General features: G+C 51.4%; 2 protein-coding genes across 15 annotated transcripts in view; one reads left to right on the plus strand and one right to left on the minus strand.

Annotated features, from left to right (window-relative positions):
- DENND1A (DENN domain containing 1A) overlaps positions 1–6,403 on the plus strand; it is a 271,090-nt gene extending 264,687 nt beyond the window's left edge. For all 14 annotated transcript variants that reach the window (XM_028716002.2, XM_077922279.1, XM_028715997.2 and 11 more), the window contains 2 exons: positions 2,690–2,945; positions 3,322–6,403. In XM_028716002.2, coding sequence (XP_028571835.2) covers positions 2,690–2,945; positions 3,322–4,611 — 1,546 coding nt within the window. In that variant the 3' untranslated portion in view covers positions 4,612–6,403. The remainder of the gene's footprint in view (positions 1–2,689; positions 2,946–3,321) is intronic.
- Positions 6,404–9,098: 2,695 nt separating this feature from the next.
- Positions 9,099–16,273, minus strand: part of CRB2 (crumbs cell polarity complex component 2) — a 70,027-nt gene continuing 62,852 nt past the window's right edge. The window contains exon 13 of the mRNA XM_028714487.2: positions 9,099–15,020. Within this exon, the coding sequence (XP_028570320.2) occupies positions 14,793–15,020 (228 nt within the window). The 3' untranslated portion in view covers positions 9,099–14,792. The remainder of the gene's footprint in view (positions 15,021–16,273) is intronic.

Consider the following 16,273-nt stretch of genomic DNA (forward strand, 5'->3'; position numbering starts at 1 on the left):
GTCGTGCTTCTTAATGCACCTTGCAGGCTTCCAGGTAGCCATTGACCCCTCATCACCATGCTTTCTTGGTTTAGGGTTATTAAATGTGTATATCACTTCCCAATTAATGAGTCTCAAAGCAATTTGCAAGGAAGAAAACATCAAATAGCGAAATTACAAGAAAACCAACTTTAACAATATACTATATTGGTGCTGCCCAAAACAGTTAGGAAAATGAAATCATTTTTGCTTGGCACCAAAACACTGTCAAGGGAAGCTTTCCATGAACGGGGAGTGGCTACAGAGAAGGTCTGTTCTCGCCTTGCCACCCTGTGGACCTCCCTTAGGAATAGCACGCAGGGAAGGGCTTTAGGTGGTCCAGGCAAGTTCATATGGGGAACAGTGGTCCTTTAGCTATATTAACCCCCGGCTGCATAAGGCTTTCAGGATAAAAAACAGCCCCTTGATTTGGACTCAAAAAATAATGGGCAGCTAGTGCAGTCTAGCCAGTACTGGTGCTATATTTTCACACCTTCCTTCTTGTTCTGCAGAACCATCTGGCATCTTCCTTCTGTACTCACTGTCATTTCCAAACCATCTTCAAAGGCGCCTCCATGTGTAACACATGGCAGTGCTATAGTCTAGATATGACCAGAGCACAGGCAACTAAAGCCAGGCTTTCCATGTCCAGAGAGGGTTGTAGCTGGTATGGCAACCTGAGCTGCCAGAAGGTACTCAGGGCCATGATTTGTACCTATAATGATAAGGTTGGATCCAAGAGTAACACCCGCCCCCACCCTGCCCCCCCATCCCTGCCAAAGCTGCACACCTGCTCCTTCAATGGGAGTGCCGCCCCCTCCAGAACAGGATGCATTGCATTGGCCAGCAATCCTGCAGTCTTACCTGGATTGTGCTTCCTCCAGTCCCTTACCGAGTCCAGGCACCAGTTCAGCACATCCACTGACACATGTGCTTGAGCTGTAAAGAAAGAGTTGTGTGTCATCAGCACACTGATGACAGCACTCTCCAAAAACGACCCCACTCAGCTAGAGGGATGAGATCAAACTCTCTGGAATCCCAGATTGAAGCTCCATGGGGTCAAGCAGCTTTGCCAAAGCACCACCTTCTGGAGTTGAGCATCCACGTCAAAATGGAGCCAGTGCAAAGCAGTGCCCCCTGCTGCCAACTCTGGGAGTCTCCCCAGAACAATACCACCATGGTCAGTGGTACAGAAAGCAGCCAAGAGGTCAAGGAGAATCAACAAGGGCACACTCCATCTTCTCCCAACATAGGTTGACCTTCTGCACTTGGGTACCTTGTAGGTGACACTTTTCATCTCCATACAAGTGTGTGTGTGTGTGTGTGTGTGTGTGTGTGTGTGAGAGAGAGAGAGAGAGAGAGAGAGAGAGAGAGAAAGAGAGAATGCCTGTTGCAGAAAATTCTGCTGGCTAAAGCTTCCGGTCCCCCCCACAGGCAACTCTGTGTTGCGCCTGGCGGTAATGAGGCATCCACCGTATCTGAGCAAACTGCGTTTCCTTCTCTAATGGGGGATGGAACGAGCCACCCTTTGCTAATGAGTTTGCAGGGTGCAGTTTATCAAGGCGCCAGAGAGAGACGAGGGCTCCCTTGCTTTGCTGCTGTTTCCTGGTGCCTCTCCAATGTTTTCCTCAATCTGAAGCCTTGTTTAAAGGGCACGGTGAGACTGGCTGCCAGTCAAATGCCAATCACCATAAAAATGCATGTCAGTTTATGGTGTTAATTGGATGCGCATTGCGCTGCCTCTCCCTCGCATGCAAATCTCAGGGTGTTCAAGGCCCATTTGCCAAGGTACACGGGACCAATGCTGGTTGGTGCTCAATGAGCCCACAATAGATTCTCTCTCGCCCATAATGGACCATGGTATCTCTTGATAAGGTGACACTGGTTTAATCATTGATGCTTAGCTCAGCAAAGGCACCAGGAACGCCTGGCACTGAGTCAGAGCGAAGGGAGCTGAGCTGTGTCTCTGCAACAGCAGAGCAGGGACCCTGCCTGGGAGGGATGTGTGATGTGCAGTCGGTTTCATGTGCAAGTGTGCTGGGACTGCGTTCCCTATCACACGGGCTTTGTATCTGGTCCCCTCAGGATAATGGGGTCTGATGTTCCCTGAGTTTCCCCCACCGGCGGCCAGTACAGATTCACTTCCTCCCTCAATGCATTTAAAGCGCTATCCACAGGGATGCCAGCCCTCCTCTTCCCCCACCAAACTGCCCTGGCTCCTTGACCTTTTCCAGTCTCCACTGGTTTGATTGTGATAAGCGCATGTCTTAGTCTGTAAAGGAGTTTGTCAGCTACAGTTACTACCTTATTGCTCTTACGAGGCCCGTAAAACATCAAAATCTGCTCACATTTTAAAAGCCTGGATGTGTTACACTGAAGTTAATGTGGCATCAGCGTTCAACCATTGCTGACTGGCATAAATCTTAATCTTTGCTCTCTCTCTTTTTTCCCAAACACAGTTTTGGAACTTGTGAGAGGGTCCAGGCTGGCCTTGTTTTCAGGTCTCCTTGTATTTGAAAGCAAGAGCCTCCTCTCCGACCCGGGAGATGTTTTAGACCTGTGGACCTACCAAAGTGACTTGAATTCCTGCTGGCTTTTTCTTACTATGAAGTGGGTTGGTGAATTCTTTAGCCGTAGTACATTAAGCTGATGAAATTTTCCTGCCCTCCAGGCCTCAGCCTTACCGTGCCCTGAAGGAGTCCAAGAGCGCAGAGAGCGAAGAGAGTGTCAACCCTGAGAGGCCTCAAGATGGTGGAAGTGCTGCCCCACCCACACCAGACAGCCCTGTGGAAATCAGCCTTCTGGGAGGCATATTCTCGGGGCTGGAGATAGAGCCTCCATCCCAGCTGCTCAGCCAAGCCAAGAGCTTAGAAGACTTGAGGATTCCCAAGGATGAAGGGGACCAGCAGGGGACCTTTGACTACCAGGTATGTTGCTTGCTTCTGGGGGAACAGAAAAGCACAATGTGTGGGGCTGTGGAGAAAGGGGGGGAAGGGGCATGGGCGCAGAGATTGGATCAGGCCCTGAGGCCTGGGGAAGGGGCCTTGCCACATAAGTCAGGTGGCCTGGAGGAAGAGGAGCAGGGGAGGTGACAAACCAGAGAGGAACGGTTGGGTGGCTCACATGGGAGGAGAAAGTGATGCTTCCAGAAAGGCTTTGTCTCAGTGGATTGGAGGAGGGGGAGGATGAGAGAGATCCAGGTACAGGGAGCATCGCAGCAGGAGGTTCTGTGGGAAAGGAGGGAAGTGGTGGAGAGCTCTTCCGATTCTATGATTCTGTGACCTGCTGTGTGCTTCCTGGCAGCGGATGGATCCTGGCTTCTCCGAAAAGAGCTGGATTTCTCCAGGGATGAAGTTTTCTCACCCCTACAAGCAGCTGTGGGGCCTGGGCCAGGATGACATGGCCATTCCCACAAAGTATTCCCAAAGCTCCCCGGAGAGGCCCTTGGCTCCTCTTGAGAACATGTCTTCCGCCCCATGGAGGCCGCGGAGCAGAGACTCCATCCTGGATCTCCCTGAGAAGGACGTTGGGACCTCGGCTGGCTCTCAAGGCAACATCACAATCCCACGGCCGCAGGGCAGGAAGACACCAGAGCTGGGCATCGTTCCGCTGCCACCTGCACCCAGACTTGCCAAGCAACAGGCACTGCTTGAAACCGCAACCTGCCTTGCAGGACCCAGTGACCTGGCTTCAGAGCTCATGCTGGACACTTTTGCACCCAGAAACATCTCCCTGGACCCTGAATCCAGGCAGCCTGCTGGTTTTGCCACTCACCAGCACCAGCTCTTGCCCAGCAGTGGCCATGGAACACAGATGCTTCAGCCGGTCAGGGTCTGTGTGGAGGACACGAGCAGCAACAACGACTCTCTCCTTGCCTTCCTAGATCCATTGAAAGCAGGGAGTTGTCAAGAGATGAGCTTCCAGCCCAGCGCCAGAAGCCTGCTAGGGTCATCATCTCCCAATCTCACAACTGGTTTCCCTACAACAGCAGGTGACCTCATGCCACCCGTGCCAGCAACACTTGGTCAGCCACTGGGATACCCTCCCTCTGCAGCACCATTTGGGCAGGCATCTCTCAACCCGTTTGTGCAGGCCACGCCAGCACCTGTGCCGTTGTCCCTGGTCAGGCCCCCTGGCAGCCCTTTTGCTCCTTCCCTAGGCCATGCTTACAGCTCCAGCATTATCACCTCACACTCCACCTTCTATCAGCCCCAGAGGCCTCCTCCAAACCCTCTGACGCTGTCCATGCCTAACCTTTTTGCCCAGTCCCCAGCAGCCCCAATGCAAAGCCAGCTCCCTTCCCAAAGCAACACCCTGCAGCCAGCAAAGCTTTGTGGCTCTTCCAAAATTCGGACATTGCCCCTGACCCATTCTGCCTCGAAACTAGAGACCAAGACGAGGCTGGCTGCAAGGCCCAGTGACCTTCCGCTCGTTCCCCACAAGGCCAAAGCTGTAGAGTCAGTGTTACTCCCTAGCAAACCTCAGGCTACTAACGACCCCTTTGAAGACTTGCTAAATAAGACAAAGCAAGAAGTTTCCGTCACCCCAGGTAAAGTGGAACAGATGAGAAGGCAGTGGGAAACATTTGAGTGAATCTTCCGGTGGGAGGGGGGCTTCATTCCCGTTGTGTGTTGAGCCGGGATAAAAGCACCGAATTCCATTGGAGCAAAAGGGTTAGTCAGCCAGGAGCTACTACCTGCGCTCCAACTCCTGTTGGTAGGATGTCCTGGCTAAACACTGTTAGGATCCCCCTGAAACCTTCACTGGCTCCCTTCCCATGGATCACCGTCATCCTTTAAGCCTTCAGAGTAGCTGAAGAAAACACTGGGGTGGGGTAGATAAGTCATATTCCCAAGCTTCCAAATTCCGTCAAAGTATCTACTGAACTGGAGAGTGTTCAGTTGTCAAGAGGTATTGTCTTGCAGCCACAGCCCTCTCTCTTCCTGCACCCACTAGGGTCCACTTCCTCACCAATGTGATCAGTATTGAATTTAGGAGTCTTTCCTGTGTTTTCACAGGCTGCGAATCATGTTTTGCTTCCAGGTGTAAATGCAGGTATAAACAGGGGATGAATTTGCCACTGGACTTTTGAACCGGGACTCTTTGTTAATGGCTTCTGCCTCATTCCAGTGCACTTTTGATTTAGTGGACATGTGGCTCTTTGAACTCCCTGCACTGTTCCCCCTCCCCACAACCTCTGCACACAGCGGGGGACCCATTCGCAAAGGGGTCCCTGCTCCCCTCCCAGTTTCTCTGTCGATGTTGGAGAGCACCGCACTGCTGGGTTGCTAGGAGGGCAAGCACCTTTTCAGGCTCATCAGAGAATTGGAATCACCAGCAGTGGACCTTTTCAGAGCAAGACACACGATGCCCCTATCATGGTTCCCCAAACTCTTATATAACTGTGTGTGAATATTATATAATATTATATAATATTATATAGATATATAGATATATATATGTTACTAGGTGGCAGTACTTCGAGTAGATGTAATCGTACCTTATCTTATTACCAAAAAGGGAGACGACCAAGGTGTAACGAGTTCTTGTATGTGGTGAGCAGCAGCAAAGCACCCCAAAGTCAAAACTGTAGAGCACGGGGGGACAAGTGGGGGCTTTTAAATCTGGGTGTAAACTGCTCTTTAGTAAAAGCGGCTTTTCCCAGCCTGGTTCTTCCCAGGTGTTTTGGGCTGCAAATCGTTTCAACCCCAAACCAGCACAGTTGTGTGATGCTGCCCAGAAGCCACCTGGAGGGCGCCAGGAAGGGCAGGGCTGCTTAGGAGCCCGATTCCTCCCCCCATGCCATCCCTTGCTAGGGAGCCACGCTGCTGCGTCCAGCTTCCTTTATGAGCAAAGAACACACAGCCAACGCCAGTTTGATCAGCACCAGAACGCTGCAAACCAACTACAAAGCCTACTGCTGCGTTTGCCCTGGGCCTTTCGCAGCCCTGGAAATGTCAGCAGTTAATAGAGCAGTCTGGTTCATTTGGCCACTTGAGTTTCTGAGTTTTAAAAAACTTGGCTGAATTAGATTAACCACCACCCCATAAAAAAACACACACCTTTGGGACCGTGATTAATTTGCCACCGAATCTGTATACACCAGAAGTCACCTGCACACACAGGGGGAGCCAGTCTCTGCCTCTTTCCTCTCCAGTGTATGCTGCTGCTGCTGCTGCTGCTGCTGTCGCCACCTTTGTTTCTGTGACCTCCTTGCAGTTTCCTTCCTGCTGCTGAAGTGTTATTGAGGTTTCTTTCTCCATGCTTGAGCCTGTACAGTGCAAGAACGTATTTTGATTCCTTCAGATGCTGACTGTCAGGGGATACCTCTTGGCACTGTGTTCATGTCATCACACTTCTGTCAAGTACTGTTGCTTTCACTAGGCATTCTGTCTGGTTTGTATTATTTCTTTTTTGCTGGTGTGGGTGGGTGGGTGGGGAAAGATGTTTTGATATTGCCTAGTTCTGAATAGTAAAATATTTAAAGCGCACTAAGCAGGAGAGTGCTGGTCTGCTTCATACAGGCTGGGGGGGGGGGGAGTCAGGGGGCAGTGCTGTCCTCCAGTTCCAGCTTGCAGGTGCCCAGAGCTATTGCTGAGTGACCACTGTTAGGATGCTGGCCTTTTGATCTGGCTCAACCAAGTAGCATGTGGTATTTCTAAGGCAGCAGCTGGGTCATGGCTTCATGCAAGACCTGATCAGCCAAGAGTATCAGTAGCTTGCAGGGATTAGGGCTGCCAGCTGCTCACCACATGTGAATCCTCTCAACCCTATATGGTGGCCTTCCTAGCCTCCAAGCCAGGCATAGGCAAACTCGGCCCTCCAGATGTTTTGAGACTACAATTCCCACCATCCCTGACCAATTCCCATCATCCCTGGCCACAGCTGTAGTCCCAAAACATCTGGAGGACCGAGTTTGCCTATGCCTGCTCCAAGCTCTCAGGACTGTCCCCAGGCCATATCGCCCCTGCTTCCTGCCATCTCCAAGTGTCTTTGCCTGCCAGGGATGTGTCCCTGAACTCTGATCATGCCTCCTGGTTGCCTGGATGGAAGGTAAGAGAGGGACACGTGGGTTTGTGCAGAAACTTGCCTATTCTGCAAAGGAAAAGCGGACGTCAGTTGCTCCACCCATCTTCGCCTCTGGCAAAAAAGACATATGGCCCCCAGAATGTTGCCCAGTAAGGAATGTGGGCCTTGGGCTGAAAAGGGCTCCCCACTCCTGGATGTGATGTCAGTTGTATGAGTATTTGTGGTTCTACCTTTACTGCAGTCCAAATCCGACTTTTAAAGTGAGCGGCAGCTTGAGTGAGCAGAAAACTGGGATGGCAGGTGAAAGAAACCAACCCCTTCACCATTCTGCCTAAGGAATGAACTGCAGTCACTGGTCAGAGGCCAAACTTGCCCCCTTTCTATGAGTGGGCTGTCACAGAGTTCTGCCACCTTGGGCTCTTAGGTAGCCTGGGGTTCCAAGCGGCACATACTGCCAAATACTGGGGTTCCAAGCGGCACATACTGGCTCCATTGTAGGGAGTTGAGCAAAGCATGTACAGTTCAGTCCCTTTTATGACACACCACAGTTCCCGCATTCCTGCTTACCACCTATCAAAATAGGTGTGGCAGGGGCTCCTCCACCTATTGTGCATCCCACCTGTAATATTTTACCCCTTTTCTGAAATATAACTTAAGAGTTATGCACCTCCTACATTAGTTTTCTTCTAGGGGTTGGGGTAGTGGGGGGAAAACCAGTTTTGAGGCACTGACAGAAACAAGGGGGGAAAGATGGGAGTGTCTCAATGAATTCAGTGTTTTAAAGAAGCAAATTGTGTTGATTGGGATGGAAGGAAGGGATTTGAGTGGCAAAAACTGCCTAACCACATTCTGGGAAGGACAGCAGCTGATAACGTGAAACAACTGAGCAAGGTGCTTTGAAGGCTCGGTTTGGCCTTTGCAGCAGAGCATGCCCTTTGTCACGGGGCTGTTTTCTGGCCAAGGGAGAGCCCCTGGGCATGATGCAAATGACATCTTCTGTCTATATGAAGTGTTGAACTCAGACCTTTTAAAAAGCAGGATGGGGTTTTCATCAAATAGATCATTGGACAGTAATGCTACTTAAATGAAGTATTTGAACTGAACATGTGCAAGCATGCCCAAACCTTGTTGCCAGTGGGAAGTAAGAGCAAAGTTTAGAGAGGGCCGCCTTTGTGCTGAATGGGCCCCTCCCTGCCCTTCTAACTGGCCCTTCGTACTTTTCTCAGCCCATGCTCCCCACCCTCCTCAAATGCTTCTGCCTGGCTAGAGTGTGTCCATAGTTCTTGGTTGCTTGGATGGAGAATGCAGAGGGGTGCATGTGCAGTGTGCATGCAGGAGAAGAAAGCTAGCTTTAGCATGACTTCATTGTATGACGGCAAGAGCCACAACTGTTGCTGCACCCACTTCTGGCATGCTGAAACGAGGTTCGTCACCCCTGTAATAGGACCACAGAGGAGTACAAAAAAATGTTTCCAAGGTCATTCAGATGGGAATATTGACACCACAATCCCATTAGAAATAGGAAAACACATCCTTCACTTCCTCCTCTGTGCTGTCATCGCCAGCCTCCTGGTGGACCTGGCAATATCATTCCTTATTTTTGGCCTGTAAAGTGAAGCATTATCACATGCAATGGGACCTCAGGAGATACACAGGAAAGACACCTGGCAGCTGCGCCTGTTCCTCCTAGCCAAGATCAGAATGCTGAATTTACTGCTTGGCATCTTGTCTGCTGAGCATATTTAAATAGGATGGAAACTGGATGCAGATGGCCTCTAGCCATTGGCTGAGCTGTTCATAAACATTTAACCGGTGAAGGTGAAACTGTTAGTAATAATAAGCTTAGAATACAGTGCAGCCTGCTAAACTGTGAACGGCACTGGTTGCCTTTTCTCTCGCCCCTCCTCTTTCTATTGAAGCATGTGCATCATGCTTCAATGTGCATCATGCTTTTGTTGCTATGGAGCCGCTGTTTGCCCTGGGGGAGTTTCAAAAGCCCCATCAAACTCCCCTCAACTTTCTGATTGCAAATGCATTTCTTTGTGGAATGGTGAAAGCTGAACAAATAGATGCAAATTTTAATTACAACAATCACCAGTCTGGTTTAAAAAAAAAAAAAGGAACGTACATAATCTGTAGCACAGCAGCTTTGTGAAAAAATATATCCAACATTAAATATCAAAAGTATGTTAAGTTCACAGTGGGGAAACAGAATAAAAAAACATCCATAAATTAAACAGCAGAGAGGTTAAAAACACTGGTTTATATCTGTAGCGGAAGTTGGGCCTCTGTGATGCTCAGAGCTCAGGTGCAAATCTAAAAATACGAGAGGGGCAGACAAGGAGTCATGACTTCTCATTCATGGTGGAGGGCTGTTCTTTGAAGGCTGGTTCACAAACCTGTTTTGATGTGATAACAAAAGAAACTGGGTTCCTCTGCATGATTCGTTTTGGACATGTGTCTGACACAAGATGGTTCCTTGTTGCCACCTCCTGGAAAACTTCAGGTATGCGTTGTACCAAGTGCTGGTAAATACAAGGTTGGTTGCCACACCAAGCAGGTAGGTAAGGCGCTAGTCCAGATTCTGTGGGAGTGTCTCAGTCAATCCACAGTCACCCTACTACAAGGGCAGTCTTCCTTGGAAGGTGCAAACAGTTGCTGGAGGATCCCCTCATGGCAAGTGTCTTTGTTTTTGCCCCAAAGTGCCCCACCTCCTGTTGACTGAGGGTTTGGGATCCATGGGGTGGAGCTGGAGGCAGTGCTACGATTCTCAGTCTGCTTCCTCGGCTATAGCCCTCACCTCAGGAATCAATGAACTGCTGCCTTCTCACTTCCTTATTCCCCTTAAGAAGCCTCAGAGATTCTTGAGCAGGGTGGACAAGAAAATACTGCTTTTGAGGCACAGGCCGTGCAGATCCTGCCTCATGCTCAAGGGCGAAAGTGTTCCGCCCGTCTCTAAGGCTGAATCTTTTGGGAGAGAGGTGGTGTTCTACTTGGCTTGGCTTACTTGCCACAGCCACCTGTTTAAGCTCCCTCTTGCAGGCAACCTTCGTCAGGGCACGCTTGGTTCTCATTGTGCCATGTGTGCTGAATGGTGCTGAGCTCCCTAACAGACTGCTAGGGAGGGTAGCGAAGGGCCTCATGGAGGGAAGCTGGACTAGCAGAATTCAGCCCTTGCCAAGCCCCATCACCACACGCACATGGATCCGCTGCTTGCCCAGCAAACCCGCTTACGTCCCTTCCAGCTCTACAGTTCTATGATTCCGTGTGCATGCTTGACCCGCCTCCCCTCTGCGACAGTGGATGGGCCTGGCCAGCTGCTTCCCTCTCACAGTCACGGTGGGACTTGTATGGAACGCATCCATTGGAAGAGGCCTGGCATTATGTTCTGCTCAGCCAAGGCTCACAGAGGGGGCTAGATTTCCTCCTCCTTTTGGATGTGTTGTCATTGCAGCAGCTAACACACCGAGGAGAGGAGGTGGGGTGGGAATGTTCATCTGAATCTGGTGGAAGAAAACTCTTAATTAATAGGAGTGCTGGGATCCTCCCACTAGTGATGGATGTGGAAACCCTCACCGGCAGCAGGATTTCCCTTCCCTCTTCTGGGGACCTAGCCTTGGTCACAAGCCTTCAGCTGTGGGTGGGGTGGGTGGGGGTGTCTGGCTCAGTGGCCCTTCCAAAGGGTCAGGAGAGGTAGGGTGTGTGGCAGATTCCTCAGAGAGGGCTTTGTGTCGGGCCAGCCCCTTGTGGAATCAGTTCTCTTTTGCACAGGTAGCATTTCTAAAATATTTACAGCAGAAGTACGAATCATACTTCTCAGCAGCAGCAGCCGGGGCGCTCCCTCCCTTCAACAGTCTCTAGGAATTCACACCTCCCCTTATTAAGCTGGGCTTTGGTGCTTGGAGCAGATAGTGTTTGCTAAAATATTTCTCACTCCTGTTGATGGTAATTGGACTGAAAACGCTAATGATTTTGGGCCGCAGTTGGCCATATCCACGCAGGTGCTCATCTTGTCTCGGGCGCAGGGTGCAGAAAGAGGAGCCAGCGCACAGCGAAAGGCTGAGCTGGTCTTTCCTGTGGGGGTGGGGAGTTCAGTAGGAGGGAGTCTGGTGCTCCCCTGCTCTGACCATGGCTACCAGAGGAGGGGGCGCTGTGTGGCTAGCCTTGTGCCAGTCCCCAATAGATATTAGAAGCCAGTGCTGAGCAACTTCCCTTTGCTGGATGGCTGTCCTCATCTGAGCAGCATCTCTCCCTCTTTTGCTCTGGAGCGCTGAGCTGGAGCGTTGGGCTCTCCCACCTTTTCTGAGAGCTAATGCTGCAGGCCATACTTTCCCCCTTGCACTCCACAGGGATGGGAGTTGGAGAGGTAAGTTGTAGAGCCCATGCTTTGTTACAGAAGTTTCCCCAGGTCCACTCCCTGGCATTTCCAGATAGGTCTGGGAATGGCCACTGCCCCCCACCCACAAAAAAATTCAGGAGTTGCTGCAAGTCAGTGTGGACAATTCTGAGCTAGATGAAACTTTGATCTGACAGCTTCCCACGTTCCTCAACCTGACCACTGTCTTCTCCCTCTTCCTTCAGGATAAGGATTTGCCACCCCTTGCCCAGTGCTTCTGCCTGCCCATGCAGCAGCACCTGCCAATCTCACCCTCATTTTGTCCAGTTGGGGTGCAGAGAGTGACTCCTGCCCTTGTATGACCCCCAACTAAAGAATGGGGGCTCCTGTAGGGTTGCCACCCATCTCCAGAAAAATGGGATCATCCATTTACTTAGTTAGTTGTTTTTGGAGAAAAGTGTCGCCTGTCCTTTAGCACACAGAATTGTAGATTTGGAAGGGACCCTGAGGGTCATCTAGTCCAACCCCCTGCAGTGCAGCAGTATGTAGTTTGGACTTCAAACACAATAACTTTTTCATATATTTGAGCTCATCCTCAAAACAGAGGGTGGGTCTGGTGGGAGGAGAGCGAGAGCCTGAGCTTGTGTTGGTGGTGGCAGAGGGTGGGTCCATGAGGAGGAGAGCCCAGAGTGAGTCGTCATGGGCTGTGGGGGGGGGGGCGGGAGGAGGAGCTTGAGAGAGGGTTTTTCTCAGAAGGCAAAGGGGGTCTGGTTCAGTGTGGAAGAGTGCAGAAAGGCCGGAGGGGACAGACTTGGAAAGGGGGCGTTGCACAGCCCTGGTGGAGACTGGGGGAAAGAGGGTTTTTGCATGGGCAGAGGTAGAAGGGTCAGAGACGGAGACTCACGAGTCAGAAAGTGAGAGACCCCCCCCTCCCATTTTTTCATTGAATAAAACTCTAACCCCCATGTGTCATTCTAATGGATTGCTTTTAAGTCATTTCTGTACCTGGTAATTTTTAACCCCCAATTCCCTGCGCCCCCCACCTGTCCCGTATTTTCCTCGACCTGTCCTTTCTTTTGCCTGACTAAAAGTGGCAATTCTAGGCTCCTCAGGCCCTGCTCCTGCTTTTGTTGAGTTTCTGGCTCGCATTAGCCCCAGCCAGTATGACCAGGAGCCCGGGGGTGGGGGTGGGACCTGGAGTCAAAGGGGAAGTGAAGAGCCCCAGGATCTTTCCCCTGCCTTAACCGATTCCCTCTCCTGTAAGCAAGATGCCTCACGCTCTGTTTGTAGCTGCTATTTTCTTTTGTTTTGGCTGATTGTTGTACATACATCTGCTTTTATTGCTCTTTTTCTTTTTAAACTGTTCTCATCCTTCGCCAACAAACCCCAAGCAAGGAAATACAAGGACAAGAGAGTGACTAGGACAAATTGAAAGTGAACAAAACCTGCAAGTTTCCCACCTTGGGAGATGAAAGGGGATTTTCAAAGCAACGGCCTTGTGACACCAAGGAAAGAGAAGGCTCTTGGTTGGGGGCTCTCACTTTGTGCAACAAAAACGGGAGCTGTCTCTGGAAGGAGGGGGGACAGGGAGGCCCCACCTGCACTTCCAGTTGTTCTAATACTGTCTTGGGTGGCTTGTTCACAAGGCACTATAGGCCACTGCACTGCGGTTCATCCTTGGCAATCAGCTGCAGTTCACTGGAGTATTAGTTCTGGTAATGCCTCAGCCAGTAGGGAGGGACACACACACTGTGTTCTAGCAAAGGGAAGGCTCTGCTTATCACTGGATTCTGGAGATGTGTGTGGTATTAGTCTGAACAAGCACAGAAGTGCTTGCTCCCAGTCTTCATCCAACCCTGTTCTGTCTCCATGCCACTGCTTGACTAATGACCCATGCAAGGTTTGTGCTGAGTTCCTAGCCCTGGATTTTGCTCAGCTTCTCCCTGTAAGTAGACCAACAGTGCAGGCATCAGGTGCTTCTGGTCAGGCAGACAGCAGGACTTCGGCCCCTGAAACACTCTCCACTGTGTTCTTCCACTGCTGGCTAACCATTCACCGAATACATGTCGCCCCAGCACAGAAGGCCCAGTGGAGCAACAGGGAATCTGACTCTCTTGCCTGTTAGTTATGCTGCAAGGAGGGACCAGATGAAGCCACACCTGAGAAGCGCCATGGGGAGTGAGTCGTTGCAGTCTTGAGTTCATGGGCACACAGCCGCCACCTCCTTGGCATTCAGATCAGCCGCTCCAGTGGTGGCAGCTTGATGACGTTCCACATTTCCACTCGAGCCCCATCCTTCTCCTGCCGGCTGGGGCTGTAGGTTCCTTGGGTGGCCCTCCTCTTCTTCATGGCAACCATGGAGAGGCCGAAGAGGGTGATGAGCACTGCACCCCCAGCTGCCCCCACGGTGCCTACCAGCGTGGAGCTGCTGACTTGGGCCCAAGCTGGTCGCTGTGGTGGAACAAGATGCAGTGGCATTTCAGACAAGGTGAAACCCTGCAATCGCTGGGCAGGTTCTGTACATCGCTTGGTAATCTACAGGTGAGCATCCCTGAGCCAGGAAGCCAACCAAGCAGCTTTACAGTTACCACTTGAGATGGTGGCAGCAGCATGGGAGACAGAGGGCTATTAATGAGTCTCAATCTCAAGTGGGTGGGTGGGCAAGAAGGGAGGGAGAGAGAGAGAGAGGACCTGCCCCCCCACATGTCCGTATGCAGGCTCTGTTGCTGCTTCCCACTGCACCTGGCTTCTGCCATTACTGAATCCTTAAGGGGCCACAATCCCTCCTCCATCCTACGGCCTTCCTCCCACACCATTTGGCAAGAAGAACTGAATAAGCACACACAAACATTCACCATCTCCATCACTAGCACCACCAACAAATGGTACCTGTGGGAATGTCAAAAGAGTCCACCCCCAAAGGGGGCTGTTTTATAAAACGAGTTGGTTTGTGCAAATGTTCTCAGTGGATTCTGAGAAGTCTCTCCAGCCCTTGGAGCCATGTCTGACAGGGAGGCAGGATCGGTGGTGCTGTTTCTGTTGAAGGTTGGCTGGTGTTGGTGCTGGTCTTGGGAAAGAGCGCTCCCCTCCTTGGCATAATCAGGCAGAGGCAGCCTGCAGTTCTGCCTGTGAGAACAGCATTTTGCAAGGGAGGCCTGTGGGCAGGCTCCACCTTGAGCCAAGGGATGGACGGGGAAGGGGGCAAGGGGGATGCCTAACTGCTGCCTCTGGGAAAGAGCCATAGAGAATGGGTTGGGGAGCCTCGGGCATTCCCAGGTGCACCTGTGGCCCAGCCACTCGCGTGCTTGCAACTCCACTGCGCTTAAGGAGCAGGTGCACAGCCCGGGACAAGCCCAGCACCTCAGTGCAGGCCTTGCCAAGGCACCCCTTTGCCTCGCTAGAGCAGGGCCTATATTAAGCGCTCCTCCGGCGGCACCTTGAGCACACTGTCCATCTCCAGGCGAGCTCCTGCCACCTCCTGCTGGCTTGGGCTGTAGGTCCCCTCAGACTGGCGCCTCTTCCGGGCCGTCAGGATCATAAGCACGAAGATAATAATGAGTAGCAGCAAGCAACCACAGGCTACTGGCACCGCTACTTCAATTAATGGGAATGGGAAGAGAGCACCTGGAGTCCCCCTCTGCAAGAGAAATTAATGGAAAAAGAATGAGCCTTCGGCGGGCAGTGGGGGAGTTCGCTTGGCAGCTGTGTGGCACTTGAGAGGGAAAGGAAGGGGTGCATGCTGTCCCCCAGGTCAGTGTTAAAAGTAGGCCAAGGCTCAGGAACAAAATGTCAGTGTCTTGAACAGGGATATGGAGAAAGGGGCTGGATTTCTGGCTGCAGAAAGCAGGCACTAGAACTCCCTCTAGGAGGGAGGCATAGCTAGGATCCAATTGGCTGCAATCCCTGCCAATTCAAAAATGCTAGCCGCTTGCAGCCCTGACCTTTCACAAGTGTGGCTAGAAAGGAAATGCCGCCCCAAACATCAGCCATGCACAGAAGCAGGTGTGGGGAGTATGGTAGCCTCTGCCCTCAAGAGGCAAGAGTGCTCCTTTGGGACAATTTGTCATATGGGAACACTTCCCTGTTCCTGTTACGAGTGTTGAGCAGGGTGGTTAGTGGGAAGCACCAATTGCCTGTGCAAGGTTTTTCTACAGATCAGCAGGAAGAAATCTAATCTCACAACATGCACACCTTATCAATGTCTGGCCCCCTTCCAGGGTGGCAGTCCGGCTAATGCATCCTCAGCCAGGGAACTCGCATGCAGATGCTGTCCACAGCAGTACAGGAAAAGCAGCCACCTACAGCTCAGAGCTTACTCACAGAACTGTTTCGGGGACACAAGATTAGCGTAAGCCTTACTAAAAACAGCAGTGTGTCAGCTCAGCAGCTAAGACGCTTGCTGGCCAAGGCACCGCTACCTTCCCAGAGAGAAACCGGGAGGGAGATTTGTAAGCAGGTAATTGGGTGGATTCTGAGCTCCTAAGCCTTGCAATTGGATATATCAGATGTGTTGTGCAATTGGAATAGGGTTTGGCTATATTAGAGGGCAGTTTAAGCAAGCAGCTTCACCCTGGCGTGGGGCCAGCAGATTGCAGCTCAAAACCTTTTATCTGGTGCGCTTAACAAGGTGGAGCATGTTCTGTGTCAGATTTCAGGAGGCTCTGTCCCACCAGACAGCATCGCAATGGGGAGAAGGGGCCAGGCCGCAGAGGGTGCACTGTTCAGAGCCAGGCACACAGGTTAGTTGTGGTCTAGAAATGAAAGAGAAGAGGCAGCAGAGCAAGCATCAGCATGCGGGAAGCCCACGGGAAGGGACCAGCGCCAAGACCCCTGGAGGCAGAGGGGCTGCTGCCTCAGACTCAGGCATGCAAAGGCTTCTAAACAAAGGGC

This window comes from Podarcis muralis, chromosome Z (assembly GCF_964188315.1).
Source record: "Podarcis muralis chromosome Z, rPodMur119.hap1.1, whole genome shotgun sequence".
Lineage (NCBI taxonomy): Eukaryota > Metazoa > Chordata > Lepidosauria > Squamata > Lacertidae > Podarcis > Podarcis muralis.